Genomic DNA, 14,870 nt, shown 5'->3' with positions numbered 1-14,870 from the left:
TAATATGCTATGCATGTTTGATGGATTGGATGAGGGAGCTGAGCTCCCATTTATTATTATATTGATGAGTATGTGGAGGGTGAGCTGAGCTCCCCAATGGATTGTTTATTGTGTTTACAGGTCGGGTGAGTCAAAAACTCCCCGTTGGAAAGTCCATTTTTTGGCCGGACTCTGTCCGTTTGTTTTCTTGAAATTGGGCCCAAATGGGCCTTAGAGTTGGGTTAATGAATAGTTAAGGCTTACTACGGGCCTCGGGGGCTTTAGGCTGGCCCAGGTCCTAGTGCCGGTCCGGCCCATAGGTTGGTTCGTGACAGGCCTTGTTTTTTTCAGGAAAGATAAAAAGTTACTACTAGTGTTAATAACCTACGAAATGACATCCCAAATAGGATTGTAAGGTGTGATAGGGAGTTATTCATTCAGGTACCTTAAAAAGGGTACAAGTCCCACTATGGGAAAAGAGAATCCCTACAGATCTCGTCTTTAAGGTAGTAGAGGGTAGTCTGTAGTCTAACAGATAGGAATAGAGATCATGTAGTGAATGCATGGCTATTATTCATTGAGTTCCTTCTCAGCTTCTTACTACCTAAAACAAGAGTATACTCTAAGAAAAGGAAAAAGGCTAGTGAGTCAGGGAAGATAAATCATATAATACTAGTAGATAAAAGAAGTGCAAAAAATGAGAGTTAGTATAGTTGGTTTAGATGCCACAGGATGGATCATCTGGATGCTAGTGGAAGTGTTAGTTGAATTGATTGGAGGACCAATTTTGAGTAGTATAAAGGTGTAGATGACTTGACAAAGACACTATAAGGTATAATTATCTAGCATAGCTATCTAGTTAGATAATGAGGATAAAGCTAAGGAATATTATAGTCAAAGTTCTATTATGAGTATGATAATAGAGATAGACTAAAGAACAAATTGAAAGGCCAAGAGTAGAACAAGATTAGGAAGAACAGAGTTAAGATATCAAGTAGGCTAGGTGTTATTTTGGGTAAGGTAAACAACAAGGATTTAGAACCAAAATGGGTCTACATTAGTAAGAACGTTTATCAGGTAAGAACCTAAAAGTGCATAACTCAAAGTAGGTCATAATTGGAACAATATTAGAAGCCAGAACATAAAGCTCAGCGTTACAGGATTTTGCAATATTAGGTGAGGTATGCAACCAAAGCTAGTAACTGGAGGGTGTGCAATGGTAACCAAAATTGTCTTATCAGAGAGAGAAGCAATGTTAGTAGGTAGTAAGTTGATTTACCTAATGGATTCAAATATGCTTGATAAGAGAAAAGAATGAGGGATAATGACATAGAGACTTGATGTTAGAATTTAAAATGGTGAGACAGTAGTTTTAGAGTTTATAATTAGGGGCTAGGCAAGCACTTTCAGTGTAACCAATAGGATAACTTAGTAAGGAAACATGAGTGGCAGTATGATAATAGGAAACAAAAACATAGTAGAGGACATGACGGGACAGGATAGGTATAGGTGTTACTCACAAGTGACTGGGAAGCACAAGGATCAGAGGTATGATTATTAGTAACACTAGAGTTAGTTTTGGGAGAATCTATTTATAAGTGGTAGGAAATAAGTGGCACAAGGCAAATAATGATAATATGGAAGACGAATAAAGTATAAGCAGAGATAGTTAAACATGATATGTCTGTTGGGACAACAATACAACTAAGGGTAGGTGCAGCTGACACCTTATAATAATAATAATAAAAAAAAGCAAAATAATTGCAAAGATGGTAAAGTTTGAAGAGGAGGATCAAGAGATATGGATAAATTTGAGGTTGAAGTTTAGAAAACTATAAGCAGTAGATGTGGATATATCAAGGAGAATAAACTCATAAAGTATCTAGTCAGGGATTATGGAAAAACACGTGTTTACTACTACCCCGTCAGTTTAGGTAGAACAGATAGGTTTAAGGATATCTATCTAACCATGATGAGCAATTTCCTAAAACGGGTAGTAGGGAATGATAATGTTATGTTGGTCATGTTGGGGAAAGCAATTTAGAAAGAATCATCCATGATGAATTGCCTATGTTCCATAATATGAATTATAGGTTGGTACCATAGTGTGATACTATATGAAGGATGTGCTGGCAGCGTAGAGTTAGATTTCCAGAGATAATGGAGCTAAGATTTCCAGAGATAATGGAGCTAGCAATCATTCGAAGACTAAGAAATTAAAAAAAAAAAGGTTGAAGTTAATGCTGATGGGATGGATATCATTAAGGGAAGAGGCTCAAGGGTAAGAAAGGACAAGGTTGAAGATAGACAAGATGGGCCACTAAGCACTATTGGTACTATAACCTCAAAACTCAAGGCAAGGGTTAAAGTGGAAGTACAGTTGTTCTTGAAGATATCAATAGTTGCAGAAATAGGAAAGAGAGAGCAAATGAGGCCGAAAGACAGGAGAAAGGCTCGAGAATAGTAGGCTACTTAAGATGGAAAGGAGTTGGTACAAGGACCTTGTTGGTGGCACGAAGTAAGTGGAAAGTTCATAATAGCATGGAATTAAAAAGTACAGGTGCTTTAAGCACGGAGAAAAGTGTTGCTAAAGCTCCAATGGCCAACAGGATTAGCATGATCTCAAGTAAGTTATGTGCAAAGGTAGTTATTTCTGAAAAGCACTTCATGAGACATTGTAAAGCAAGCAACACAAGTCACTTTTATGCGTCACTAAGATTGGTAATAGAAGGGAACAGAGACTAGATTTTCAAGCTACTACATCAGAGTGCAATGGAAGAATAAAGAGTACCAAAGATGTCAGAAAAAGATTAAGGAGTGGTTTGAGATAAGAGTTTCGTTACGAGAGGATGATGATGGCTAAAACGCTATAACAAAGTTCGAGAATAGTAGAATAGGTTCGACAGCATATGTAGTGTTCGAGAAGCAATAACCAACCAAGTTCTTTTCCTTGGCCCTTTCTGTTTAAAATTCGAGAACGAATTTTTCATAAGAGGGGAAGAATGTAACAACCTAATTTTTTTTAATAAATATTTTTAATTAAGCTAATAATTTATTAATATTTTATTCATTATTTTAAATTAATATTTTCATAATGGTATTTTTTTAAATGAATATTATTTTACATGTATTATTATTACTATTATTATTTTATTTGTTATTTGTATTATTATTATTATTATTGAAAATATATTTTTTGATAAATTTAATGGAGACATTTTAAGTTTATTAGTATGTTAATACATGGTTGAGAGGAAATACTTCTTTGGGCAGTGTGTACTGAAAGTGTGTAAGAAATGTTAAAAAAAAAACAAAAAATTAATTTGAAATAACAAACCACCCCCCCCCCCCCCAAAAAAAAAAAAAAACTTTTCTTTCTTTCTCTCTCTCGTTAACTCTCTTTCCCTCCCCGTTTTTTGCTCCGGCTAACCACCATCACTACTGGCGAGCCACCTAGACCAGACCCACGGTGATCGATGACCTTCCAACAGCCATGAATGGTAGCCAACTATGCAGCAGCAGCGTGAAAATGGAAGGGGGGGGGGGGAGAGAGAGAAAGAGAGAGAGAGAGAGAGATGCGTGACAACAAACTTTAGGAGCTCATTTCGGCACCATCCGGCATAGGGTGGATGCAATTGCGGTGGCAACGGCTTTCCCTCATTGCCAGCTTTCTTTTCCGACCAACAGAGCTCGATTTAGTGGTTAGAGGAGAGTGAACTGAGGAGAGAGAAAATGGGTCTCTTAAAGGCTTTTTGATAAGATTTCCAATGATTTGACCATCGGATCGGTAATCCGAGATTACTGTTGAACTCAAAGCGACGAAACCTTTGAGACAAAACTAACCCTACTCCGATCAAACATTGTTGGGAAAAGGTGATTATTAGATGGTTTAGATCATTCGGTGAGATTTTTCGAGTTTTTCTATCCTCGTAAATTAAATAAAACTCTATGATAATTATTAATAATTTATGGCTTTATTTTGGTGTGATTGGATCGATAATAGCTTACTAACACATGTGACCTAATTTTAGGGCTGATCTGGGTACCCTACAGGCTGTCCCAGAAAGTGGTCATGCTTATAGTCATTTTCAGTATTTTCAAACGTTTCGGATGCATTCCAAGTAGCAAAATTTACAAAGATAGTCTTGAACTCAAGTTGTGTAGTTTTTACCTTGGCTAAGTTAGCTGATTAATTTGAAAAATATTTTTGGCTTAGTAAAATTAAGTAAAATAGATTTAATTAATACAGGAACAATGGAAAGGACCTCTAAGAATATTTTTATAATTTTTGAAGTGGTAGAAATAATTATTTAGACTATAGAGGAGTTAGGAATCTGAGCTAGAGTTTATACAATTGGACTTGCATTAGGTTTCTTGTAGACCTCTGATAGGCATTATAATTATTGTTGTGGGCTTAAGGCCCTGTGTTGTTGCTTTTAGTTGAGTTTTCTTGCAAGAGGTTAGGTCCAGTTATAGGAGAGATTCTACCAAAATTTTAACAACAGCTTAGAAATTATTAACAACACCTTAGAAATTATTCTTACTTCTTTAAATTAAATTAATTAGTTAATTTTGTTAGTAAATTGATAGAGGTCAATGTGTCTATATAACTAATTAGTGCTGGCTAGCCTTTCTTCTCAATAGCTGAACCAGCTACAATTGGGTTAATCAGCCCGTGAGCTGGATATTGATTATTTTTGTAATTTCAATATTATTTATATATTTGGCATGTTTATGCATTTTATACATATATTTACATAATTAGTTAAATAAATAAGGAATTTTTATTATTGCATAATTAATTATTATTAATTACTTGTATTTGCCATCTTAAGGATAATTTGAAACTCTGTGTGTGTGTTACATATAGTATATGATGGATATGAATTGGACGAGTAGTCATAGCTTAAGCTAGTCTTGCTAGAACTTGGTCCTTATGGATATGGAAAGTCGGGGTGAGGCACGACTTTTGGGTTGATCTCACTAGCCCCCGCACGTGGATTTAAGCAAAAGTTCGACTTGAGTTGAGTTCGGTGGCAAAATTTGGATAGAAAGAGCTGTATAGGGGGATCAACTTCCATATTTATACATTGATGTAATACACTGTATGTGTGAGTAGCTCTAAATTATTTTTTCATGCGAGCATTTGGTGAATTATTTGTTATATGTATTGGTTGTACATTTCATGGTAGAGTTGCATTAGTTTTAGGTAGTTGTAGAAATTGCATATGTAATCAATATCTAAACTCACTGAGTTGAACACTCACTCCTATTCAATAATTTTTCCCCAGTACCGGAGAAGTAATTTTTTTTAGAGTCTAACCTATATTTTTTTGTGCAGGGTATAATATTGTTAATTAGAAATTTTTATTTATTTAATTATTTTATTTTTAGAACTTCGTTATGACACTATTTTATAAATATATTATATTAATTAACGGTCTTATATAGTTTATGCATGTTGGGTATCAGAGTTGAGTTGGACTCCCCTAGTTGTAAAATTCAGATAGATATTGAGTTGAGTTGGCCCAAATAAATTTACAATATTTTATTATATTTTGTTTTGTATTTTTGGGCCTTGATTTTGGTGTGATTATTGGTCTGGGAGCACTAAGGCTTACTACGAGTTTCGGAGGCTTTAAGCTGGCTTAAGTTCTAGCATCGGTTCGGCTCATAGAGTTGAGTTATGACAAATTATACCCAAGCCTAATGATACAACATAACTCGATTTTTGAATCATAAGCGGTTTAGCTCTTTGAGTCCAGAAAAAAGATCGAATGCTTTGGAGATAAGGTGCTTGGATAGGAGGCAAAGTGCTGGGTAAGACACTTGGTGTTCGGACAGGTCGCAAGGTGTTCTAATAAATGGTTGCTCAGACAAAGGACAAGTGTGTGTTCGGACAAAGGACCAGTGTGTGTTCAAACAAAGAAAAATGATCGAGTATGAATTGGTTACATGATAAAAGTATGTCCTATATTATCGCCATAAATATAGGACACATTAGGCTGCACATTCAAAAAATATGTAGAGAAATGAGTTGGTAAAATCCTAATTAGAACGAAAAGTGTATCATCCTCTACTCTATAAATATCACTTACATTAATACTCAAGACATGCTATTATATTATGCTATTATTTGTTAGTATTTACTCTCTATTTGCATTTACTTATTTGAGCGTTGTAGTGGCCTATCTTAGGCCACTGACCTCGCATTTTCTCTTTTAGGCAACATCAACAAAAAAGAAGTTTAGTAAAAACATTGTGAGCTAATCTAGTTTTGTTTGGTCCAGTGATTAAAGTTTAAGGATATATTATTTATATGACAAAATCATATTTGAGTTTCCACTCTCTTATTCTCCTACCTTAACAAAAAAAAAAAAAAATTATGAACTGAATATGCATTTGAGAGTAGTTTAAATAAATCTTCTTTGAAAAAAAAAAAAAAGAAACCTTTAGCATTAGTAGATGGTCATTTTTAACAACTTTTAAATTTTATTTTAAAATTAATATATAAATATTCGAAATTAATATTTAAACCCTTAAGATATGAATGTATGAAATGATAAAATTTTTAATTATTTTTTCTATCAGTCATTTTCATTAATAATCTAATTTATTCGAGTTAAATATTTAGATGTGAATTTATTTATTTTTAATTAATGATTTAAACATAAATTACAAGTAAAAGTTTGTTTAGTATTACTGTTAGATCTGTAATTGAGAAAATTATTTTTTAAATATATTATTTAAAAAATATTAAAAAATAATTTAAAATTAAATTTGATAAATTTTATTCATAAAAATATTAAAATAATAAATTCACTTTTTTAAAACTTTTTTTAACAGAATTTAAAATGATATTTTATTTAAAAAAATAATTTTACCTCAATATCAAGAGACACTAAATGTTATTCAATATATTTTGTCAAATAGACACTAAATATTATTTAATATATTTGTGCACAAGCATTATTTTTCTAAATACTTAATTTTTTTTAAATTAAAAAAAAAATTAATTTTTTTTATTCCGAAAGGAGGAGTATATATAATACTTCTCCATCAAGGACAGTAGAGAATTTGAAATTTGTAAAGACCATTTATAAGTAATAAATGCTGGTAATTCTTTTTTTTTAATTTAAATTTAAAAAATACAAAGCCACGTCATGCCGGACGCAAGAGTTAAGAAGGGTCCAGAAGAAATCAATGAACAGCAAAAGTGAACGGTGATCTGCAACTGATGCGAGCGGAGTTGTATACGTGTACATTTGTTACAGGGCCAACTCAATAGAAAGTAAAATTTATCAACCAATCATGTCTTGCAGAACTCAAAAAATATTGACCAGTCAAAGGATGCATACGTGGGAGGATAGGTCAGCAATTGTCGCACTTCCAAGATGGTTCACGAGAGAACTCACCCCACCCAAAAGAGTCTGGCCAGTGCATGTATTTTAGAATTTTAAAGATCCTTTGCTTTGCCCTCGGCATTTCGTGCTATAAATACATCACTCATTGCTTATTTTCTCTCAAATCTTGATTTGGAAAGTGTTTGTTTTCGAAAGAAATGGCCAATGCAATTCGTTTCTTTCAGTTGAACACCGGAGCCAAAATCCCTTCTGTTGGGCTGGGTACTTGGCAGTCTTCCCCTGGTGTTGTTGGTGATGCTGTTACTGCTGCCGTTAAGGTATTAGCGGCGCACAGCCTTTGCTAATTGCTTTCGATATATATATATATATATTTTTGGCCATAATTGGTATAAGAATTCGGGTTTGGGTATTAGTATGCTTACAGTGGTCTGTGGATGCAGGTTGGATATAGACACATAGATTGTGCTAGAGTTTATGGCAATGAGAAGGAGGTGATTATTCTTCTGATCCATATTTCTATCTGCTATGCTTGATTTATTGTTTATTTCTCTTAAGAAATGTGTTCTGGTTTCTGCAGGTTGGTTCGGCATTGAAGAAGCTGTTTGATGATGGCGTTGTGAAGCGTGAGGAGTTATGGATTACCTCCAAACTCTGGTAGGTGTTAGGTGTTCTGTTCTAATCCTTCATATTAACTCTGAAGTTAGGATCATCCGTAAAAAGAATTTCAAATATTTAATGGTAATTTATTTGTAGGCGTTAAATGGTAGATTTGAATCAACTGCGTATTATTAACGTAGTTTATAATGATCTGCAGGTGTACTGAGCACGCACCAGAAGATGTACTCGTGGCACTAAATAGAACTCTGCAGGACTTGCAACTTGATTATGTAGATCTGTATCTGGTATGTTCATCGCAATCATGCCATATATTTTGCTTGATACGCCCTTGCTAACAGTACTCATTTTTCAACCTTTGAAGTTTGAATTATTTTTCTTGGTATGGATTTGTTGTCAGGTTGAAATTCCAAGAAATGGGAAATTTGAGAGTCATACAAGCATTCTGTTTTTGTTTTTCATAACATTTATAGTTACCAAAAGTTTTGTTTCGTTTTGTTTTTTATTATTATAAGATTCACTGGCCAGCCAGCATGAAGAAAGGTTCGGTTGGTTTTAAGCCCGAGAACCTTACACACCCTGATATAGCCAGCACATGGCGAGCGATGGAAGCGTTGTTTGATTCTGGCAGGGCTCGAGCTATTGGAGTTAGTAATTTCTCTACAAAGAAGCTTGAAGATCTGCTAGCTGTTGCTCGTGTTACTCCTGCTGTTAACCAAGTGGAGATTCACCCTGTATGGCAGCAGCCAAAGCTTCATGAATATTGTAAATCCAAGGGAATTCATTTAACTGTGAGTATTCAAAACAGAGGTGGTTTATTTTTACTTTACATGCTTGAGTTACTTCTGTTGAGTAAAGTGGCTCCTGGTAGATTTATTGTGAATGAAATAAGATGAGTTCTGCCAACCGCTTTCAGAAAGATGGAAAATATATGTGCGCGCGCATGTGCCTATGCCTTAACCCCCAATTGAGTGATCGTCCAAATAAGAATTGTTGTGTTTTTTTCTTCAGGGGTATTCGCCACTAGGTTCCCCAGGAACAGGAACTGTCAAGACTCAGGTTCTCAAGAATCCTATTCTCACTACAGTTGCTGAGAAATTAGGCAAGACCCCGGCACAAGTTGCTTTGCGTTGGGGACTTCAAATGGGTCAGAGTGTATTGCCTAAGAGCACGAATGAGGCAAGAATCAAGGAAAACTTCGATGTTTTTGACTGGTCTATTCCTGAAGATTTGTTTGCCAAGTTTACTGAAATTGAGCAGGCGAGTATTGGTGGTTCTCTCTGAACTGTCAGCAAGTTCCATTGTTTCATGAAACCACTAGATAAATTGTTGGAATCTTTCAGAGGTTTCAGGTTTTTGTGGTGAAATTAATTCATTTCTACCTTAGATGATTGACGCGATTGTTTTAATCATGCAGATGAGGCTAATAAGAGGCAGTGGATTTGTAGATGAGACTTACGGCGTTTACAGGACAGTGGAAGAACTTTGGGATGGTGAATTGTGAGCATACAGATGTTTCAATGATTAGATTTTCTTTTTTGGCTTCTTCTATCTCGTATACTCAAATGTCATATATGTGTGCTTTCAATTTGAGATTGAGACCGCACTCAATAAGCATATGGATATAGCCAGAGGAATTTGGGATAGAAATAATGAATAAATTTTGATGATCATTTGAGGTTTATCTGAATTGAATTAATGTTTGTTAGAATGTTAACAATGATGATTGCATCCTCTTTTCAAAATGCATATTTTTTTGCCAAGAAAAAGATTTGAATTCACGAAACAAATTGAAAATTTAGTGTGGGCACACAAGGTTCCAACTAACCTTTTTTCCATTATGACTTGTGGCATGAGGATGATTTTGTTCCCTTGAAGCCAAGGATCAAAAAATGTGACAATAGGTTCGAGGCATGGTTTGGGTTGATCGGTTGAAGGGAATATGCTCAACCGAAGTTATCACTTCGGGTTCAATTACGGTTTCGGTTAACGAAAATGAAATTTAGAAATAGTTCAAACAATAGCATATTTAGTTTACACTAAAACCTTTTGTCTTCCATTTGTATCATTAGGCACCTTAGGACTAATTGTATGAACACAACAGAAAAAAAGGCAAAAAAATATGTAATTTTCTTTGAAAAGCAAAATTTATATCAATAATAAAAGGAGAATAGATGGTTTTTTGAAAGGAGAAAGTGCAAATGCCAAAACATCAAATGCCACATAAGAGGAGAAAGTACACATGCCAAAGTTAGCATCAATTACCACATGCACGCCTATGTCTAAAAGAAAAAAAAATCCTTCTCATGTTGATCTCTAAATATCAAGAATCCTAACCTCTGATAGAGAAAAGAAGAGCAAAACTTTAATAAGCATTCAATAAAGCCTATGTCTAAAAGAAAAAAAAAATCCTTCTCATGTTGATCTCTAAATATCAAGAATCCTAACCTCTGATAGAGAAAAGAAGAGCAAAACTTTAATAAGCATTCAATAAAGATAGATGAAAGGTTGCAGTGGAGAGAAAATGGAAAGAGAGATTAGCAAAGGTAAAAAAAAAAAATATTTACCCTAATTTAGTAATTTTGGTAAATCTATCTATGCAATGCAAAAAAAAAAAATGTAATTTAAAGATTGATATATGAAAATGAGGTGGATTTATTTATTTAAGGTAATATATATACAGAGAGAGTAAAATGAAAAAAAAAAAACAAAACTAATGATAATGATTAATTTATTAAATTCATAGCTAAGGACATGATAAATAAATAAAAAAATAAAAAAAATAAAATAAATATATATATATATATATATATATATATATATATTGTCAAAAAGAAGATTCATTAGAGGCTATCCATCGGAAGCAAAAAAGTTATAAGGAGAACTTGTTCCCTAGGATTACAGATAAAAGAAGAATTCCTGAGAGTGCTAATGGCTAAAGAATAAGTCAGAGTATCAACACTTCTCCTTAAAAAGTGGAAATTACATTCATGGAGTGTGCTAGCTAAGTGTAAAATATCCTCAACTATTCCTTGGATTTGGTTGGAGGTTGAAGCTTCTTATAGGGCCATAATAGTGGCAAGAGAATCATCTTCCACTATTATTTTGTTATAGCATTTGTCTATTGCTAATTGTGATGCTTCATGACATGCTAGTGCTTTTAGTACGAGTGGATTTGCACAAGATGTAAACTTTGCATTGCCAGCCCACACACAAACTGGATGAGAATCTTCTCATAACTATCGAAAAGCCCATATTTGTAACGCCTTGACCAAGAGGTCATTAACAGCGTTAGAGAGTGGGTCAGTTTAAGGCTATCGGAACTAGAGGTGAGCATTATTTGGTTCAAACCGAATAAACCGAACCAAACCACCTTAATTCGATAATTCGATTCGATTTTTAAAATAATTCGATTCGGTTAGATTTTATATTATAAAAATTTCAGTTATTTCGATTCAATTTGGTTTTCAAGAGAAAAAAATCGATTAAACAGAACCAAACCAGATAGTAATTTTATGTATTCAAATCGAACCGAATCAATTTTTGAATTGATTTATTTTTATGGGGAATTTATGAATTATATGTAATTATATATATATATATATATAAATTGTTTAATTTCATTGATTAATGGTTATTAGGTTCAAACCAAAGTAAAAAAATATACCAAATAACTTGAAAATCAAGTTTAAATTAAAAAATAATCAAAAATCAAAACCAATTAGTTTGAACTGAACCGAATCGAAATAGAGCGGTTTGGTTCAATTTGATTTTTCATCCATTTTGGTTCGGTTCGATTTTTAAAATATGTAATTTAGTTTTCATAATTTAATTCGATTCGGTTCGGTTCGATTTGATTTAAACTGAATGCTCACCCCTAATCGAAACTCGTAACAAGCATAAAACTGTAGACTTTAACCTTCTAAGGGCTCATATAACTGCTTTGGAACTTTTCCTAAAGTTTAAGGGAGATTCTTTCCTCCCTAAGACTCAGACTCAACAGAAAGAGCTTAAAATTTTAAGTGCATTATGCAATTTTTTTTTTTGTATATTTCTGTTCATTATCATCATTATTGTACTAAATTTCATTTGTACAAAACTAAACTCTTTCTGTAACTTTTACATAACTGCTGTAAATCACTTAACTTCCTTTTAATTTTTTTTTCCTATCTGCCCTAAATAGGCTAAAAAGGGATAAGGACAAAAGGTATAAAAGTGGTGAGGTATAAAGAATAAGCCCAGTCAGCATAAAAATCTGCTAGGCAATATGCCCTATGTTGGATTTCAACATGCCCGTGTGGAAAAACTAGTGAAGTAACATGGGGCATGTGACTTTATTTGAAAATTGCTGCCTCCCTTAACTTTTCTTTTTGCTATCACTAATGAAGTAACATGCCTCAAGTTACTTTATCAGAAAATTTTTGTCTCTCTTAAAGCAGAATTTCTTCAACTTCTTTGCTACTTTAGGATTTCAAAACACATCAAACCATTTCCATTTGCACTATTTTATCTTCAATTCACCTTAAAACCTATTAAAAAAATAAAAACTATAAAAATCAAATATAAAATATTAAAAATAACAAATTAACTAAATTATAGACTAAAATGCTATAAAATACTAAAATAAAAGGGCAAAATGGATGTAAAATTATCCTAAAATGTTAATATGAAATATGTATATTAAATTCCCTTAAACTCAAATCATTGCCTGTCCTTATATAAATTAAAAACAAGATATGCAATTGGGGTCTCTTCCCTTAGATTCATAAAAATCACCCATCCAAACTCTTAAGCTTACATGCCACCAGCAAACCATATACCCACCTTCAAGGTACAAGGAATTTAATTCTCACCAAAGCTATCATCGTTTAGCCTTAGGTCAATTATCCATCTTATTAAACTCAAATCAATCAATTACAAAGAAAATTCATGCTCAAATAGACTCTAGAACAATTCATAAACTAAAATGTCTCTATAACGATAATGGAAATTGATGAGTGGATGAATATTCTCAATCCCATAAGCAAACCTATTATTCCAATATCAATTGAATGGGTAGCATTTTTTTTTTTTTAACTTTTTTACTTTAGCTACTTCTCCCATTCAATTATTTCTTTTCTCTCTCTCTCTCTCTCTCTCTCTCTCTCTCTCTCTCTCTCTCTCTTTTAATAGTGCATCCATCACTTAAACAATCATTTTCATAAAGGGTAGGTAGTGTTTAGGTTTATAGCTAGGTAAAATTATAGGTACCAAGGAAATAAAGGGTATAAATGTAGGCTCAAATTTAGTTTCAAAGGGAAATTTTAAGTGAAGGTGGCTAAGGCTAAATTGTGGGTTCAAAAATCCAAAGAATGCCAAGATAATTTCTTTTTCAAGTGCATGCTAGGATTTCGCCTCAAAAGGTCTAAAAGTTTATTCTAGGATTGGTGAGATACAATTAACTACTTCTTACCCTATAGTTTTTTTCTAAGCACTTAAACTTAGCACAATTGATTGGGTAACCATTGGCCAAGAAGATATAAATCTAAGCAAGAATTTCACAACCTTGAGCCTATCCAAAACTTTCAATCCATCAAACCCATCTAAAGGCAAGCTCAATTGCTCTTTAAAGTAACTCTCGCTCTTCTAAGAATTAGGTAAAAATTTATTTTTATGATATGCATGATCATAAAATGAAAGCATAAATTAAACAAAAGCTATATGCAATCTATATGAAAACTATATGCAAGTGTGTATATATGTATATACAAGGCATAAGTACAGGTGTATGAATATAAGCTAATTAAATATAAATGAATGAAATGCAATGAAATAATGCAAATGCTCTAAAAGGTAAAAAATTTTACAAAAATTTTGCCAATCCCTAAACTCTAATTAGACAATGTCCTCATTAGCTCAAATGAAATGGCAAAAGAAAATAGCTCAAATATGTACAATTGGAAAATTAAAATGCTTACGATGCAACAAATAAAGAAATTGTGGCTTAAAAGATATAAACATGAAAGTGTAAGTGAATGTGTTAAAAAGAAATCCCAAAAGTATCAAAACATGCCCTATGTTGATAGACTTGTGAAATGAAATGGGGCATGTTAAAGTATAAGTGATATGCACAGGACACGTTAAAAAGGAACATGCCCCATGAAGGTGAGAATATACCTAAAAATTGCCATGACCTAATTACAGAATAGAAGCTGCAAAACTACACAAAATATACTCAAAAGCATAAAGTCTTTACTATTCAAACAAGAAAGTGAAGGGAAAAGTGTTTGGATATTGAGAAATTGAGAGAAAAGAAGATGGGTAGTGTTGCAGGAAGGAAAACAAAAAATGATTCGAGAAAATCAAGTTTAGGTTTTTTCTTTTTATTTTTTTATAAAAAAAGGAAAATGGATTGTAAGTGTAATATAAGGTAAGTGACTTCTCAAGTAAACTGACATGTGTCATGTTAAAAGAAAACATGGGGCATGTCAAACCGTCTGAAAATCACTGCCCAAAATTATGCATGGCAATTTAAACAATAAAAAAAATACTTATGAACAAGTACTTGCATGAGGCATGCCAACACTAAAGAGCAAAACTGGCAGAGTGACATGAGACATGTCACTTCAGCTGAAAATTACTATTCACAGATGCACATTAACAGATTAAAACAAGCAAAATAACTCAAATTCTAGCAGTATATGCAACATATAAGTACTGTTTACAACAGCACATCAGATTTGAAACTCAACTATTTTTTAAACCTAAATATTGACAATTTCTTCAACTTCAACACAACTACATTTTATATACAAAATATGAACCAAATTAACACCCAAAGCACTTCAAATATAAGCACAAAAAGCATCCAAATTCTAAAACACAATAGAATCACAATTTTTGTAATTTTAGTTTTCAAACCCTTCTTAAAAA

At 33.0% G+C, this 14,870-nt stretch overlaps 1 protein-coding gene across 1 annotated transcript; it reads left to right on the top strand.

The window, feature by feature from the left end:
- Positions 1-7,460: 7,460 nt before the first annotated feature.
- LOC110657200 (NADPH-dependent aldo-keto reductase, chloroplastic-like) lies at positions 7,461-9,642 on the top strand. Its single transcript, XM_021814315.2, has 7 exons — positions 7,461-7,660; positions 7,784-7,834; positions 7,921-7,997; positions 8,158-8,245; positions 8,474-8,749; positions 8,970-9,218; positions 9,376-9,642. The coding sequence occupies exons 1-7, from the start codon at positions 7,541-7,543 to the stop codon at positions 9,460-9,462; spliced, it is 948 nt and encodes a 315-aa protein (XP_021670007.2). The 5' UTR covers positions 7,461-7,540; the 3' UTR covers positions 9,463-9,642.
- Positions 9,643-14,870: the final 5,228 nt, after the last annotated feature.

The sequence above is a fragment of the Hevea brasiliensis genome, chromosome 5, assembly GCF_030052815.1.
Source record: "Hevea brasiliensis isolate MT/VB/25A 57/8 chromosome 5, ASM3005281v1, whole genome shotgun sequence".
NCBI lineage: Eukaryota > Viridiplantae > Streptophyta > Magnoliopsida > Malpighiales > Euphorbiaceae > Hevea > Hevea brasiliensis.
This window is presented reverse-complemented; position numbering and strand designations above follow the sequence as displayed.

Coding starts and splice junctions, on each gene's coding strand:
- LOC110657200 (XM_021814315.2), top strand. CDS start 7,541: ATGGCCAATGCAATTCGTTTCTTTCAGTTGAACACCGGAGCCAAAATC. Junction 7,835..7,920: donor TTTATGGCAATGAGAAGGAG/GTGATTATTCTT, acceptor TGGTTTCTGCAG/GTTGGTTCGGCATTGAAGAA. Junction 8,750..8,969: donor CCAAGGGAATTCATTTAACT/GTGAGTATTCAA, acceptor TTTTTTCTTCAG/GGGTATTCGCCACTAGGTTC.